Below are 18,444 nucleotides of genomic sequence, written 5' to 3' on the forward strand. Positions count from 1 at the left end.
CTTTCGAGTAAGCCTTACGCCAAAACACCAAATACTAACTCGGAAGCATTACGGAATATGTACACTTTACAGTGCTTGATTGGAAAGTGACTTGAAAAATCAGTCGGAACTAAGTGAACTTATTTTATGCCTTGTCTTAACAGATTAAATAACTTTAGGTGTGACTGAAGGTCCTAACGTTGGCCCACTGCTAATTTAATTTTTATTAATGATTTTTCGTTACTCTTAGAAAACACAGACATTATTGTTTGGTGAAGAGGCAAAATCACAAATACTGAAAGCCTGCATGATTGTCAGCTACTGCAGAACAACGTCCTCTCAGTCGAGTAATGGTGCGTGTGCAAATAAACTTCAACTGAACTTGAAAAATACTTCGGTGATCTCGCTCACCAGAAAGCTTGCTTGCTTAATCTTTTGACTATTATCTTTCTGACGGGAAAGTACAGTGGGTTTATCGTGTATGGGACCTTGGTGTTGACGTCGGCTGTAGTTTGGATTTTCGCTTGTATGTGTCACAACCTAGCGTCAAGTGTTCTTGGTGGGATTTCACGTATAACGAAAAAATGCTTCGAACACTGTAATGTGTTGTGATACTCCATTGATCATGTCTTGCGATCGCATCTGTGATGCGTAACTCGCTGTTTCTTACGTTTAGTGACCGTTTGGCAGGTATATCAGGTGCCGACGGTTCTACAGCTACAGTTGTATTTAGAGGAGTTTCGAGCTTGGAAACGTGTCCGATAGAAGGCTTGCGCGTGGTATAAAATTTCTCGTATAGTAATGATTGGTACGCTTGGCTGTGATGTACTTTTGTCACCGCTAGGTTTTCATGTTTCGTGTGGCAATACGCGCAAGTATAAACATACATTCGACCAGGATATAATATCCGTTTGTGCAAAGACGAGATTGCAAAACACTTACAATTGATCATACTTTCACGACGACTTATTTAACTGACATTATTGAGAAACCGTGTTTCTTTTATATTTAATGTTTACTGACTGCTTAAAAAGGGCGCTTAAAATCAAAAAGCACCATGCCCTTCAATTTACGTGAAAAAAAAAACAATCGCTGATGACTACAGTATTCCCCAATGCGAAATGAAATTTTCATTTCGCGATATATTGCCTGGCTCGGACAATCTATTAAAACTAAATTATAGGGTTTTACGTGCCAGAACCACGATCTGATTGAGGCACGCCGTAGTGGAGGAATGAGGAAATTTGGACCACCTAGAGTTCTTTAACGTGCATCTAGATCTAAGTACAAGGATGTTTGCGTATTTTGCCCCCATCGAAATGCGGCCGCCATAGCCGGGATTCGATCCCATGACCTCGTGGACAATCTATCTCGTGCGGCACGTAGGAGCAAAGTGTGGCGCGACTGCCTCGCTAATCGAGAGATCACGAGAGTCAGCACGTGGGTGACGCGTAGGTGCGATTCACAGTAGCCGCCGCAGACACACCTCCGCTCATGCAAAGCTTTGTTTCCGCACATACGACGCGCGCTACTCTAGCGCCATCTCATAGCATTGTCTCCGCAAAGCCAGTCTTGCGCGGCATTGGGCTTTTCATCCTCTTCCTTCGCTTTCCTGCTGGCGCTCCTTTCACTATCCCCGTCTTTCATCCCCAGCCGTGCTCCGCGTTCGCCTTGATCCGTCCCCGTAGTCGTTCGCTCGGTTACAACGGACAACAGCGACGCTCTAAAATGTATTATTGCGATATCAATTTCACTGCAGGCGCTGTCACAGTGTCGTTCCGTATAATGTCCAAGGGCGATAACACCATCACCGCGTGCCGTGTGCTCTGTGTGCGAGTGAAAACGCGCGAGGGGAGCCGACGATCACGACTCAATCTGGCGCGCAAAGAGAGGAGAAACCTGAGAGGAAAGGCGCTGTCTTCCGTTGCGCGAAAGGCCGTGGGGGCCTGGGAAGAAAGGGAGAAGTGGCGAGGCGTTGTTCGACAGTAACAGCGTATTTCGCGCGAGAGGGGAAGCGACGATCGCTGCTTAATCTCGCGCGCGCAAGGGAAGAAAGCGAGGAAACAGCGAAAGGGAAGGGGGCGAGGGCGGCGTTCGGGTCCGGCAGCAACAGCGTACTACGGGGCCGCGCGCGTCCTCTCTTGAAAACGATCAGCAGACGGCTCAAACCTTTGGGTGTGCTGAGTTCTCGCCGCTCAGTTTGCCTTGAAGCGATAGACAGCACGAAGGTCACTTCGCTCGCTCCTGCTGCCGCAATTCTTCACGCCAGCGTTTTGACAGCGAGTGTCCGCGGTCACCGAGTGGAATGTGTTACGAGTGCTTGTGCACGCTGACACAAAGTTTGTTCATTTAGTTAATAAGCGAATGTTTCCAAGGGTATAGGAGATAAAGATAATATCCTTGCTTCGTATAGCCGCCTACCAATGTGCTATCGCAATCGATGCTTCGCCTTTCAAACGAGATTGCGACTTTTTTATGACATCGGGCACTGTCGAGAAGGCCACTCGGCTGTTGATAGGCACGGAAATAAACCGTCCAACTCTCTAACAGCGCCGGTCAACCTTTGCAGGTTGATTTCTAAAAAAAGGCCTACATTACCCGTAGGAGAAACTGCTGTATCTAGAAAACAAAATGAATACACGCACTAATTACCTCTTCAGTTATGCACTCTATCACATATGCGACAAATTCAACATTGATGCCGAGCAGTGGTAACGCCATGTCTGCTTAGCAAAAATCATTAGAAGCGCCATTTTTCACACACCGGTCCTTGAAATGAGCTACCAGATACGTTGGCGTTAAGGCTGACAGTTCCCTAACAGCGCCTGTCTAGCGGTTGAAATACATTAGCGTTATTCGTCAATGTATTTATTCTGCGTGATGTCTTTCCTCTTCTCCTTTCTTTCTTCTATATATATTACAACTGTAATTATTCGCCAATGGTATGCTTAGATGTTCATTTCGCAGCCATACTTGATCACGTGTAAACGTGCGTTTGACAAGAAAAGCGGCACGCTTCCTTTGCCGTAACTCGGGCGGCACTGTTTCGCAGCTTCGGCAATCGGCGCAAACTTTCCATATGCATCTCGATGATCGGCATGCCTAAGGTGCTGCTGCTGGATGAGCCGTACGACAGTGTGGAGACGACATCGCGGAAGCGCATCGCCAAATACATCAACTCTCTGCAGCATGTTGCCAAGATTGCCATCGTGCTCACCTCTCACAGGTGCGTGGCCCGTATGCTCACAGCGCCGACCACTCTCTGTTTAAGTAGACACTCTATAAGAAAGTCAAGTCCAGCTGAATGCTCAGATAAAGGAAACAAAATAGGTAGAAAGGTAACAACTGCTTTATTAACCCTTTATTTGCCCTATTGTAGCATTATACGAGAGATAACTCTTTGAGCATCACAATTACTCTTTGAGCAAGAAAATGTGCGAGTCTTGCTTAAATTAGTATATTTCCAGTTAGTCTCCCTTTAAGCAGATGATCGTATTCGATGAACTGAATGCACAGCGCACAAGCAGCAAATAGAAACTCACAAAAGGAAGTCATCCCGGCGTAGCGAAAGCGGATGTCTAGCGAAGCTGTTGGAAACCACCACTACAAGTGCTAAGGGAAGTATCTAATGCTTTATGGGCATTAGAGTAATGGTAGTAGTGCTATTTTAGAGTATTGATAAGAACCACCTTTATGGTTCCGTCACTGTGGAGTTCTGCTGCTGAGCGCAAGGAGACGGCTTCGACTAGCAGCAGCAGAAGCCGTATTCCGAGAACATAAAATACGAACTCGGTCTTATGTATATAAATTTAGGTGCATCGTGAAGAATCCCAGGTGGCAAAAATAAGCTGCAGCTTCAAACCGCTTGAATACGGCGTCTCTGTATTCGACAGGTGATGCTCGGGAAGTTAATGACCGCTAGTCAGTTACCTTATTATTGCGATTGCCGTTATGTGGAAACTCCAGGCGCATTTCTGCCGCAATGTCGTTGCCACCGCTAGATCCCGCATAAAGTTCAAGGGCTTTAAAGTCGTCGCCGCGCGAATTATGTTGTTTGCACGAGTGAAAGAGTGCGAGGGTGAGCCGGCGATCGCCGCTCAATCTCTCACGCGCAAGGGAGGGAAGCGGGAAGGAAGGCCGCCGTCTTCCGCCGCGCTCACACCTCCGGAGGAAGGGGAGGGTATGGCCGCATGCTACTGCGGCGGCTGCTGCGAAGCAGCGCGCGCCCGCCCGGGCCGCGCTATATTGAAAGCAATCTGCGACGGGGATAGAGTCCTTCATGCGCTGTGTTTTCGCGGCTTAGCGTTGACGCGAGCTGCAGAACGAATGTCAATTCGCTGGCTGCTGCTTCCACGCTTCCTCAATCCAGCGTTCTGAGAGCGAGTTTCCGTGGTCATCGAGTGAGATGTGTTCATGTTTGCTTGCGCGCATGGCACGATGCTTGTTAATTTAGTTAGTAAGCGAATGTTTATAAGCTTATATAGCTGGGAAAACTACTATCCTCACTTCGTATATCTCTCTAATAATTTACTATCGCAATGGATGTTTCACCTTTCTGGCGAAACTGCAGCGTTTTTAAAGGCCCTTCGATGCACCATAGTTTGTTGATGTACACAAAAACTCAAATTGTTGTCCATATTATTTTTCTACGGTATGTTCAGCCTATCGGACGTGGAGTTCCTGTGCAACCGCATCACCATCCTGGGGGACGGCAAGCTGCAGTGCCTAGGGTCGCTGGCACACTTGAAGAATAAGTTTGGGAAGGGCTACACCATCACGGTAAAGACGTACCCAGACCGCCAGCAGGACTTCTCCCACCACCAAGACATCGCTAATGCCGTGCGTGCAAACTTCCCCGAGGCGGAGCTCGTGTACAGCTATGAGGTGAGTCTTTACTTTAAGAAAACTGTGAAAGCATCGCTTTGGGAGTGCGTAAGTCAAATACCGTGCTCCAAAACAAAAGAAGAAGCCTTAAGAGGAAGCTTTTGCTCCGGCCCAACTCCGACGCGGCCCATTCGAATACATGTAAAACACAAAAACGCTTTCATGAGCTAACCCCTGGGCCGATCGTTTTGAAATTTTTTGCATTTGAGGGAGAAATGTAACTTATAGTGGCTGTTGGAAGCGGAATCTCGATTTTGGGAATGAATTTTATTACAAGAATTTTCAAAATTTCATAGCTCACAAATTTTCACAAATTCATAGATCTGCATCAGGAACAGATATCGCGGTTCTGTAAACGGTATCCTTTAGATCTCTCAAAGCAGACAACTTTGATATGTCAATTTATATCTTACGTGAATTTCTTACGTTCTGTACAAGGGTGCTGCAAAATCTGTATTTACGTATTGCTAAATTTTGGCAGATTTTAGTGTAACACATTAATCTCGTCCGCTTTAGATGTACTATGAGATGCAGTTCGCAGAATTCTGCTGTCATTTCTTCAAGCTGAGTTACAGAGTTGTACACTTGATAGTTTCGTTTTCTGGAAAATTTTGATTTTGCCAATCTTTAGTAAAACATTGACGACCGAAATCGATAACTCGAAGCAAACAGTCACTAGATCTTAAGTTTTTCCTTTAATTGTCACAAACCTCGTCAAATTTGGTGCTGTAGTTGCCGAGAAAAACAAATTTTCATTTAAGATGTATTTATATAGGAGCATCGGAGCTAAAGCTTCCTCTTAACATAAACCCTCCCGACTCGTACGCGATAAACGTGATAAGGCGTTTGTTGCAGGTTAATGCCAATGAAATGTGAATTTCATTTCATCTGGGCTTTTCTTTTAAAACTCAGAAAAGCCGTGTTGTTGCTAGCTGACCTCGATGAAGTCTGGTGTAGAGCTCAATTCGAATGAAAGCTTTTACATTTAACTTACAAGGGTGATGGTTTGGGCTAGTTGGTTTTCCATGAGACTGTGTGGTGCAGCACTAAGCCGGACAGGGGACACAGAAAGAAACGAGGACAAACGCTGAGTGCCAACTGAAATTTGTGTGAGTGATAGAAGGTGCTATATAGAAGAAACAGAGGGATAACGACATTATATATATATATATATCGTAAGACGCCGACAGAGAACGGCACCGTGGACAACACGGGGGAAATTGCTTGTATTTACTACCTGAAATAAAGAAATTATAACTCAATGGTATTGAAAGTGGATGAAAAAACTTCGCGCAAGTGGGGAACGATCCCACGTCTGATATGAATAATAAAAATCGGGCTCCTCGCTTAAACCCTTTCCTTCTAGTTCATTACATAACCAGGGTCTCGAATCCGGCAACATTGATGCCTTCTGGTAGCACATGCGGGTTTATTGACCAGGTGCCTTCACCCCAAAAGATCACGTAGTCGTGGCTCCGGTGGCAGAAAGGACGTTCCACATCCACCACCACGGTTTGTGAGTGGTGGCGCTGGCTAATACTGCCAGTATTAGTTCTAGTAGTAATACATATACCACAGAAAGTGGATGGGAAGACGGCGCCGCGGTAGCTCAATTGATAGATCATCGCAGACGTAATGCAAAGACGGGGGATCATTACCCTCCTGCGGGAAGTTTCTTTCATCCACTTTCAATTCCTTTAATTTATAATTAATTTATAATTTTCAATCAGTAAGTACGAGTAATTTCCCCTGTGTTGTCGACGGTGTCCTTGTTGGCTGCCTATGATAGGATTAATAAAAATTGGGCCTCTCTTCTGTTAACTCCCTTTTCGATAATTATGTATATATATATATATATATATATATATATATATATATATATATATATATATATATATATATATATATATATATATATATATATATGCTAACTTAACTTATGCATGGGCATAAGTAAGCCATCCAAGCTTCACGAGCCATCTAGCCGATTCAATGATTATGCGCGTTCGATCGTCCCTGTGTGTGAGCCTGTGCGTGAAGATTGCTGTTGTGTGCAGGTAGTTGTGTATCGAAACCCCTTGAAATGTGGCGCATGCAACGTGGGTCAGACAGGAGCTGTCTGGTCGATTGTCTCCGTGAACATGCGAATAATGTTAAGAATGGAAAATAAGGTTTGTTAGCACTGCATTGCAGCGCATGCGGATTTACCCCCACTGTTTGGAAAAACAAAAGCAATTTTCACACAGGGGCGATCGAATAGGTAACACAGATAACTTGATGATGCATGGTTTCTATACAGCGTCCTGAATATTTGGCTGCGCGCGTTCAAAAAAGATTTTGCACTCACCGCTGCACTGTTCTTGCTCAAATTTCGCAGAACGATCGCATTTTGTTGTCGACTTCGTTTAGTATAAGGCTTGGCACGATTAGTCGCCTGTTATTTAAAGGGCCCCTGAAACGGTTCGGACAAATTTTGTGAACGCGTAGGGTACAGCTTAAGTAGAACATGCGCACCACAATTTAAGTGAAGTGTTACGTATTAATGGGGCTACAAGCGATTACAAGTTACCCTCCTCCATAGCCATGCTTTTCCTGCTCAACTTGTTCGCCGAGCGATCGGGGCTAAGCTCCGCCTTCACTGGCTCTGCGTCACGATGCGACGTCACATCGTCCACTTCCGGTTGTTTTGGAGCCCGCACCCGCCCGCGCGAGACCGCTCCGCTAGCCGCTTGGCCGTCGACCCCAAGCGAGAGCTATCGAAGCAGCGTGCGTTGCGAGCATTCTGTCGTAGCACCGAATGTGTCTGGTATTCCGGTAATCACACATTACCTGAATATCTCGACGGAACGGTGGAGGCATAAACTCAAGCTGATGAAGGAACTTTAGCGTAGACGTACGTGAGCTGCCGGATACGGGTGCCTGCCTCCACGGTCTAGGTACCCGTTGGCGCAGAGCTTAACCAGCCAAAGAAAGAGCTAATATTGCTCTAACCAAGTGTAAAATATTTTAAACATTTACAAAAACAACGTGTGAACGATTATACTCCTGCGAAAAATTTACACCAGCAGCAAAGAAGAATATATTTTGTTACTGCTACTGTGTGTGGTTGAGCTCTATGCCACCAGGTAGCTGCACCGTGCAGACCATTCACATTTGCTCTTCTGTTCCTCACCTCAAACGACACGCAAGGGGACACGGCCAGGCCCTGTCCCCTTGCGCTTGAGTTTACCCTAATACCGGACTCGCGAAACGCTATTGCGTTAGTAATCTTCTGGTGCAAAGTGACGGCCACAATCGCACAAATCCTGGCGCCGATCGGATAGTGGCAGTCCGATGCGCTGCAGCCAGTCAGCTCGTGTACTGGCTTGCAGAGGGACACGATGTCGCAGCTTGACATATTGCCAGTGCCTACTTCTGCAGTCCACAACGCAACAAAGTAGAATCAAAGCGCTCGCGAAAAGACAAACCGATACTGACGGCGGAGCTCTCGTCAAAAACGGAGCACGTTGTAACGCAAGCAGACGACACTTGCTGTGTGCCGGAAGTGCTTAAGTGTACTGAAAAATTGTTCTTGTGCATTCTCTCTATGTTACTTTCTATTTATAAAAACAAATTAACTAACATTCCAACTATTACGACCATCATTTCTTTACCATAAAGTTGGAAAAATTATCGATCACGCGCCCTGGTCAGCCAATCGGATAGGTCGCCCCACTGACGTCATATGGGTGATTTCGGTCATATGGGTAGGGGCGGCTTACTCGAACGATGGCCTACTCGATGGCCTACTCGAACGATTCAGTACGTTTGTAGAAAATCGTCAAAATCGTTTCAGGGTCCCTTTAAGACAAATATGAGAAATTGTTTTCGCCTATGGAAAAAATGACATCTGAAAATCCGGCCCTGGCACAGACCTATGTTGCCACCTGCCGACAGCAGCAGGAAGGAGCTGCTTCGCAGATGAAACGGCATCTTGAAATCGGCCGCTTACGCGGCAGCACTTCCCCAACCAACTGGTCCGAGACGTCAAGGATTTTGACAGCGTCTGCTCAGGCCTAGTTAAATTTTTATCGCTAAACACAGACTCAATTGTATCCTAAATGTGCCAAAAACAGATCTTTGCAAGTTTCTAGAATTTTCGCTTCGACGTAAACGCCTCAATTCAGATTACACATTTACAACTGCGACGTAGCACAGATGTACCGGCCCTGGGTTACTCACGCAAAATTAACGAAACTAAACTTATTCCTGTATAATTTATTTATATAAACTTATTTACTGTTTCTCTATAGTGGTTCCCTTAATTAAGCTGCACAGATGGGCTAGGTGATAATTAATGACTTGGTTATTTAGCGGCGCACTTAAAAAAATCGTGGACAAAAAAATTAAGATCAGGGCATGCAGCAAGTGCCAAATTTCTTTAGTGCTTCCTTTATATGTGTGTGTGCGTGCACGTGTCTGTGTTTTGTTCAAGTGCGCTACTTTTAACTAAGCTATATTTCGAGGGAAAACGAGAAATGTTAGCAGCGATGCATAGAAAGATTTTAAAGCGTGTTGCGCAATTAAGGCATAAAAACCACGTAGTAAAGTTTCGTGTTATGCCTGTGCAGACGCGTTATTAAAGCTTTTACAATGTTTTCGCGCTGTCTTGAAAAAACTACACGCGGTATGAATTCTATATTCGGAGAGAATTGGCAGAGAATTGTGGGGTGTATACCGGAAGCTTCAGAAGCACATTTTATGAAGCTCGCTGGAAGTTCGCCCAGTGTCCTGAAGGTGCTCAACGTTCCACAATTTGACATTCTGAGCGAATAAGGGGCATAGTATGCCTGATTCGTGGGTGATGTTATGAGAGCGTCAGTTTATTGTATGGGATTCACGAAAAACGACTCGAAAAAGGTGCTCGATGACGTTATATGGTCGTTATCAGATATGTGATTCCCCGTGTCCTGGAGAACTCTGCGTCACACTAATTAGTTCATGGTTGGTGAAAACATGGAAGTATATAAAGTTTAACGCGTGGTGAAACGTTAGCGCTTCTTCTTTAACTATTAACATTAGGAAATAAATACTAAACCCTCAATTTCTTCATATCTTCACATGTTATACGAGGTTCGTAGTCGGTTTCTGCGGTGTTTTTCGGGGAATTAAATGAAGCATAACATGTGTAAACGTCGTCCAAATAAGGGGAATGCTACGGGTAATGTGTAGGCGAAGTACAGAGTATATGTGTTAATTACAGTCTTTGTAATAACTTACGTATCCAAGTGCTCCGGAACGCCACAGGAATGTTTAACGAATAGAGCAGAACTTAGCCCACTGTACCGTGGGAACTGCAAGTGCCACCACGAACGAATTTTCGAAAGGAGCGGTGGTGGTGGTGGCGAAGGGGTGGACGATATAGCCACTGAACATCCGAAGGTAAATGCCTGTTGTTGAATTCTAGCCATTGTAAAAAATTGCTTCAGCGGGAGCTTGAAAGCGGGAGTAAGCAGTTATTCGCTGTTTCCCGCGGTCTTAGAATAATTGTACATGCCATCAAATTCCTATACAATGGAAATGGGGGCCCATATTACACGCTGTGTATGAAACTTTTTAAAAACATTTCTGGTCTAATTACAATCATTGCAAGTAATTTCTCAATACTCGATCGTTGCCCGCCTATTCTCATGCGTTCCGCGAGGAACGATATGCACCTTGGTGTACCTCGGTGAACTAACCGACCGACTTGATAATAAGGGGGGAAGGGAATGTGGAATGTGTCCGCAAAGTTCACGTGTGCAAATACCCCGGAACTTGATAAGTGTGTTTTGCGAACAGCGCAACCTTTAGTTTAGTCCACCTTCCAATAGCTGACATCGAGACGAAATTTCTTATAAAGGAGGAGGACGGGGGTACATTATAGCAAAGGTGCATGCATAGTTAAATGTGTCTTCATCAATTACAGCCTTTATGATTACAGCCGTTGTAAGTTATCCAGTGCTCGAACTGTTATGCGGCTGTCTCCGGTATGTTTCCCAATGTTCCGAGAACACTACCACACGCAGTGTTCATACTTGGTGATAATTGGGGGCGTGTCATGTGCCATGTATAGCAAAACATTAACGTTCCTGGAATAATTAGGAGCTTTAGAAATAATCACTGAGCCGTCGTTTTCTCCCTGTTATCATGCGTTATGTGAGACGCCTGCGGTGTGTTCGATGAACTAAGCGAGATGGTGCGCAAACTAGCAATTTAGATTAGAGCTGTTAGCTCGAGAATCATCCTGTCTGTATGTGCGTGTTTCTTCGTGCGTGTCTGTTGAAGAGCTACATAGCGCATCTTCGAATAGGTGAACGTACCTGTAGCATTCTTCAAATGATTATGGTGTATTTTGTTCCACTTATCCATCATGTTTGTGAAATAGTGATAGCTGGGTAGGTGTGTTAGGCTACAGAAAGCACGGCCCAGTTCTCGTCGCGATGGCTTGCTGAGGACGGCCACGTAATTTCTCCGTCTGCAGTGACAAAATAAGTTTAAGCGACGGTGTCTGCTTGGTTGTGTGAGAAGGTTCCAACCCACTTTATTACCAATAGAGAGGCCACCTTGGGCACAACGCCCAGTCGTGAGATTTCGAGCCCTTATATAAGCGCACTTTGCCACAGTAACACCTGAAAAACAATTACACTTGAAATGTCAGGTGCCGACCAAACCAGGTTCATATATAGGATGAAAATTTGGTTTAGAGTGTCTTTTTGCTTTGCGATATGATTTATATGTATAATCCAAGGGAAGTTTCGCCGTAGGCGTCGCCGTCGCCGCCTACATGATATTCCGTATGAAGTCCAAGTGCGATAACGGCAGCGTGCCGTATGCTGTGTTTACAAGTGGAAGCGTGCGATGATAAACGGAAAAGCATGGCGGTTCGATGTCGAGCACGCGAGGGAGAATGGCGCGGAGGAAGCGTGCCGTCTTCCATCGCGCGCAGGCAGCAGGGGAGCGTTCAACTCCGGCGGCGGCTGCATACGGCACGGCTGGGTATGGCCGCGTGGCCTCGAACATTAAAGCGGTCTGCGGTAGGTACAGAGCCTAGGCGCGTCGAGGGATGATGGCTTCGTGTAGCTTGTGTTCTCGCCGCTTAGTTGCTGAAGCGAGATGCAGCGCGAAGGGAAATTCGCTCACTGTTGCTGCCGCTCTTCCTCACGCCAGCGTTTTGAGAGCGAGCGTTTGACGTCATTGAGTGAGATGTGTTCATGTCTGCAATGTGCGCGCATAACACCATGCTTATTACAGCAAAACTAATGTTTACAACCTTGGACGGCCAATAAACATATTATCGTTACTTAGTATAGCTGTCTAATAATTTCCTACTGCAATCGATGCTTAACCTGTAGGCGTAAACTGAGACATTCTATTTTAATGCGCTACATGGTTTTTCGAGTGAGGACGCTCTATCAGATGTTGAGTGCCTGATGAACGCCAGAACCATTGCCCACTTTAGAGCACAATTTAAAGCCAAATAAACTACAATGAAACAGACTCAGTCAGCATTGACAAGAAGTGTAGATATACGTTTACGCACCAATGACAATGACATTTTAGGCTTCCTAAAATGCCTAATTTCAGATCCTGTAGATGTATATCAGCCAGATTGCAAAACATTACGCAGTGATGTATACGACCGACTGCATGACGAAAAGCTCGTAAAAATAATCGTCTGATTCCCAAACTGAAGAAAAGAAATGAGCCGTTCCACTTTGTGAAGGTGGATAACCAGCGAAGCTCTTTCGCACATGGCACAGACATGACATAGAATTTTGAACAAAGGTACGTACATATTTATTTGAAAGAGCGTAGGTTAGGGCGTGTTGGTCTGTTCTGTGGTGATCGTGATGATAGGTATTCACACACATTCTCGTATCACCTCTGTTATTAAATGCGTCCGTCACATAAGACAATGAATGGCTCATACCTCGTTAAAGGGACCCTGAAACGATTTTGAACATTTTGTACAAACGTACTGAGTCCTTAGAGTAGGTCCTTCGGATCACTATTTGGCCCATCTAAGTGCTCCGCGTAAAACGAGTAATTTATTATGAGGTTTTAAAAATGTACATCACTGCCGATCGCAGCACATCGCTCGGTTGAATTTTAAGCCGCCCCTACCCATTTGACGTGACTTGCCCCAATGACGTTAGTAGGGCTAGTTATCCGATCGGCTGCGAGGGCGCGTCATCAATAATCTTTCCGTCCTTATGGTGAACAAATGTTGTTCTTAATAGTTGGAATATTAGGTAATTTGTTTCTATAGAAAGAAAGTAACAAAAAGAGAATGCACAATAAAAATTTCGCACTACACTTAAGTACTTCCGGCTCACAGCAAGCGTCATCTGCGTCTGTTACAACGTGCTCCATTTTGACCATAACTCCGCAGTCAGAGTCGGTCTCAGCCTTTTCGCGAGCACTATGATTCGACTTTGTTGCGTTGTGACATCGTGTCCCTCTGCAAGGCAGCGACGAGCGGAGTCGCTGCAGCGCATCGGACTGTCACTATCCGATTAGCCTCAGGATTTGCGCGTTTTGCGCCCCCCCCCCCAAGTCATTTTACACCGGAAGATTACTACCACAACAGTGTTTCGCGAGCCTAGAATTGGGGTAAACGCAAGCGCAAGCGGACAGGGCCTGGCCGTTTGACCCTGCCGTTTCACGGGATGAGCAGAAGCAGAAACATGAAAGGTCTGCATGGTGCAGCCACCTGGTGGCAGAGAGCTCAACCAAACACCGTAGCAGTAACGAAGTGTATTCTTTGCTGCTGGTGTAACTTTTTCGCAGAAGCATAGTTGTCAAAACGTTGTTTTTTAAATGTTTAAAATGATTTACACTTGGTTAGAGCAATATTAGCTTTTTGTTTGGCTGGTTAAGCTCTGCGCCAACGGGTGGCTGGATCGTGCAGACCGAACAGGCAGCTCACGTGCACCTGCGTTAACGTTCCTTCATCAGCTTGAGTTTATGCTTCCAGTCATCCGTCGAAATGCCCAGCCCGCCTATGGTTACCAGAATACCAGACACTTTGGCGCTACACAGAATGCTCGCAACGCACCATGCTTCATAGCTGTCGCTTGGGGTCGACTGCCAAGCAGCTGGCGGAGAGGATGGAGAAGCTTCGCGTGCTCGCTCCAAGAGAACCGGAAGTAGACGACATGACGTGCCATCATGACGCAGAACCAGTGAAGGCGGAACTTATCCCGATCACTCGATGAACTAGTTGATGAGAAAATGCATGGTATGGAGGAGGGTAACTTGTGATCGTCCGTAGCTCTCCTAATATGAAACGCTTCACACAAACTGTGGTGCAAACGATTAATATTAGCTGTATCCTACAGGTCTATAAAATTTTCCGGGACTGTTTAGAGGCCACTTAAGGAATGGTTCCTACCACCGTAAATAACAAAAAAATTGGAGGACTCTTAAGCTTCGCCTTCAAGAGTGGAACGCGACAGCGTTCCCGTCGACCCACCACGTGGTGTAAGACAATGCGCTACGGCGCAGCGATCACTTGCTAGGTGCCCCGCATCGGACTTTGCACCCACCAATCACGCGGTGAGCGTCGAGCAACGCAGCGTTCGGCGAGGCAGCGAAACGTGCGCCTCAGCAAGCGGAACGAACCGAAGAACTCGGTGTCTCGGAGGGGGAAACGATGTACGCCAGCCAAACGCCGTGATCGGCACTTGCAGAGATATAGACAGAGAGTGATCTAAAGAAAGGAAGGACGCTTGATTCTGCAACCCGTGAGGGAGCAGGGCGAAGCGTCGTCAGGGGAGAGAGAGTCCGCGGCGCGACGCGGCTCGCACCGGTCCCCACAAAGTCCCTATGCGCGCGTGGCGCGCCACCTGTCGGGGCAGCGCCGTACATTGAGAGGAGGGGGTCTTCATTGTTTGCCGCAAGATGGCTCTGCGTGTGCGGAAAGCGCAGCAGAAATGTAGCGGAAATGCACTTCGCTACTCGTGCAATTAACTGCGACTTCTGTAAGTTACATGTTCATAATTACCGATATACACCGCAGTATAACTTTCTACGGCTCGTTTCTAAGGCAACACCGCATTCACTAGAAGCGCTTTTGTACCGCTTTGAAGCATCGAACTCGTGGCTGAGTGGTAGCGTCTCCGTCTCACACTCCGGAGACCCTGTTTCCACCCAGCCAACCTTGAAAGTTGTTTTTATTCATGAAGTGCCTCCCGGTATTTATCGCTCACAGCCAACACCACCGACGCCGACGACACCGGCTTTTCTGCGACACGAGCTGCTTAACGTTGTCGCGTTAAAAATTAACGCGGGCTCCCCATTACGACTACAGAAGAGAAATTAAATTCTACGCAGGAAGCGTAGAATTTCGTTTGACGACTTCAGGTGGTGAGCGGCAACGGAGCCAGCTGTGAAAAAAGACGCCGATGCTCGAGCGATGATAGTTAGTGATGATGACGACGATAGCTTCCTCTTGCCAATGAATGGCTCATGCCCCTTTAACGGGACACTAAAAGTAAATGCTAAGCCGACGTGGACTGTTTAACCACCATTCCAGAAACCTCGCAACGCTTTTTTCGTGCCAAGAAGACTTGGTTCACGTGAGAATTGCATCTGAACGGTCCGAATAGCTTTTTCCGATTTGAAATCACCCGCCACCCAATCGGGGGAGTGGTGACGTTGCATACGCCATCACCACCCTTTCCTGCCGTCAGTGAGTAAAACGGCATCCGAGAGACGGCGGTACCGAGCCAAGAAGAGCGGTGGATTCGCCGCTGCAGCTGCTTTTTGATCAAGTTGCGTAGACCGTTCGAGCATCCCGCGACATCCCATGGAAGTTGAATTCTCTGCTACTTGCCATTTGTGCGACTTTCGCGAGCCAGCAAAACCAGCACAGCACTACGCGATAATGAAAATACCGAAACGCGAAACCATGCGCGGCCCATAGTCGAGCGAAAACGAAATCATTCGACCGACCGCGTCGTTGTCAAGAGCAATTGCGATAAATTCTTGCTTCCTGAATATGAAATAGAACTGGGCAAGTAGCAGTTTATATCGTCTTATAGTACAATACAAGGATGTTTTTTGCAACGGGTGGTTCAGTACTAGGGACAGAATTTAACTGAGGAGTGCTTTCGTCATCGGGCGAGTACTTGAATGTCCCGGGGGAGTCTCTAATCATGACCTGCATTTACATCAATTTGTCGGCTATTGAGGCTCTGTTCGCGATAATAATGACGCCTTAGAGATTCTCGTGCACTAATCCATCACTGTATCTTGACTTAATATTTGCCTTTAGTGTCCCTTTAGTGTCACTGAGCGGCAACGGAGCCAGCGGTGGAAGGAGACGACGACGACGAACGCGTCAGCAGTGGCACGAGCGTGTTCGCGCGATTGCACCGAGGTGCTTCAACGAGCTAGTTCGCGGGTTGTTCGCGGGCGACGGTAATGGCCTAGCCACATGCAGCTTCGCTGTAAGAAACATTAATAATATATGGGGTTTTACGTGCCAAAACCACTTTCTGATTATGAGGCATGCCGTAATGGGGGACTCCAGAAATTTTGACCACCTGGGGTTCTTTAACGTGAACCTAAATCTAAGTACACGGGTGTTTTCGCATTTCGCCCCCATCGAAATGCGGCAAACAGAAAACGCCGCCATTACCATTCTCCTGAAGTAACGTAGGACCCTGAACGATAAACCTTGAACCGAGAAAACAGCGCTTGTCCTGTTATCCTCCTCCTCGTGTTACCATCATAGTTCCGCACTCATTTCAAATATACCACAAGACGCGGACATGCAGGGGACGAATTCGCTAAACTTGTTGCTCCTAAGTGATGTTTGCTACTGGTCAGCCGCTATCGCTAATGTTTCAGGATTGGCTGGAATGCTCCCTCAGAAACAATTCTCGCCTAAATTTTTTTTGTTAATATATATGGGCCCAACCCTGCTCCTCAACTTGACTCTCCAATATTAGGCTTAGGTGGCCCCCGCTGAGCGCTGAAAAGCTCGCAAACCTCGTGTAGCGGTTTTAGTACAGAAACCATCATGGCGGCATTTGCGTCCCGTCCGTGAATTACCAGGTGTAGGTGTCATCTGCTGAGGTGCTACATAAAGGCTCTAAGTAATAAAATTACACAACTGCCAACCCTGAACCTTTGCCGCGATTGCTTCAATTCATATGCAGGGTCCTCAACGTTAAGCTTCCACCCTGTAACAACCCGGAAGGGCTAACAGTATGTGAAAATAAATAAATAAATAAATAAATAAATAAATAACTAAATAAATAAATAAATAAATAAATAATATTATTAAAAAGCACTATGCTAACTACGCAAACACTGCATTGACGAATACCTGATCAAGGAGGCCACCCACTTTTGGGCTCAAGAAGCCTGGTCTAATAATAAAGTTTATTTCTCTCTCTCTCTACCATGTTAGATTCCGCCATTGTTGTATGTATATATAGTATATGTTACCTAATATGTTTATGGGTAATTTATAGGTAGTTAATATACTTGTATATACTAATTTGAATACACTAGAATTAGAGGCCAACGTTCTTATATTACTTCTAGAGCGTTTGCGTTCCGAGAAATTCATGAGCAATTATGGCGTTGAATGCGCACTGATTTCACATTCAAAGGCCAGAGTCCCGACATAAAAATAAACATCGCCAAAAAAGTCAAAATGAAGCTTGGAACTAATAATACGCCACAATTTAGCGTAAGGTTATGTACTGAGTCGCAATAATTAAGGCGTACTTAGCGAAAAAATTCCCGAACGAAACACTGACGCGCTTTTAAAGGTTGGCGTTACTAAACCATAACTGTGGGACGATGCCGGTGTTACAAAAATAAAGTAATTTAAACGTTTAGTAAAGGACTTTATGTAACAGTAATATGGTAATAAATCTTGTTGAGGTGACAGAGGTGACGTCAAGGTGGCTCAACAGCGGTTGACATGAAAGAAAAAAATATTCCGGGGTAGCTTCTCTTCCCTTTCGTATCGCCAACATGGAAAAACACGGGACAAAACCGCACATGGTCCACTAATGCGGCTCATAGATTTTTGTCTTCTTTCGATGTCAACCACCGCGGTCGACTCGTCTGTCTTTCTTGCGTAATAACGGCACCGCTGTTGAAGTCCTGCACACTGGTCACTCGTGCAGGGCCTGCTCGAGTTTCGAATGTCTCCCGTGCAAATGCTGTGGAGCGAAATGTTCGCGAACATGGCTCGGGTGAAGAAGCGCTTCAAGCTGCACGACTTCTTCATCACGGACACGTCGCTGGAGCAGATCTTCCTCAGCGTGACGCGGAAAGAGGCCAGCGAGGCAGCAGCTAAGGCGGTCAAGGCAAAGGCGCACCACAAGTCGAAGATCGCCTCTAGGCTTGGACTTTGATTTCAGATCTGTGTAGTACACCGTGTACGAGTTCAATACGTGTTACCATCATTTCAGCACTAACGCCGGTGTGCGTGTTCATCAGCGTTCTTTACTGATTTCTCCGACTCTTGCGAATTCTGCGGGACCCTTCTGATCGCTCAGCTGTAAACAGTTCTCTGGCAGCAGTGTGATGCGC

The 18,444-nt window shown here is 46.1% G+C and overlaps 1 protein-coding gene across 1 annotated transcript; it reads left to right on the plus strand.

The window, feature by feature from the left end:
• Positions 1 to 3,034: 3,034 nt before the first annotated feature.
• LOC142570494 (uncharacterized) lies at positions 3,035 to 18,266 on the plus strand. Its single transcript, XM_075678875.1, has 3 exons — positions 3,035 to 3,205; positions 4,641 to 4,863; positions 18,036 to 18,266. The coding sequence occupies exons 1-3, from the start codon at positions 3,069 to 3,071 to the stop codon at positions 18,264 to 18,266; spliced, it is 591 nt and encodes a 196-aa protein (XP_075534990.1). The 5' UTR covers positions 3,035 to 3,068.
• The last annotated feature ends 178 nt before the right edge of the window (positions 18,267 to 18,444 follow it).

This window comes from Dermacentor variabilis, chromosome 2 (genome assembly GCF_050947875.1).
Source record: "Dermacentor variabilis isolate Ectoservices chromosome 2, ASM5094787v1, whole genome shotgun sequence".
Lineage (NCBI taxonomy): Eukaryota > Metazoa > Arthropoda > Arachnida > Ixodida > Ixodidae > Dermacentor > Dermacentor variabilis.

Coding starts and splice junctions, on each gene's coding strand:
- LOC142570494 (XM_075678875.1), top strand. CDS start 3,069: ATGATCGGCATGCCTAAGGTGCTGCTGCTGGATGAGCCGTACGACAGT. Junction 3,206..4,640: donor ATCGTGCTCACCTCTCACAG/GTGCGTGGCCCG, acceptor CGGTATGTTCAG/CCTATCGGACGTGGAGTTCC. Junction 4,864..18,035: donor AGCTCGTGTACAGCTATGAG/GTGAGTCTTTAC, acceptor TCACTCGTGCAG/GGCCTGCTCGAGTTTCGAAT.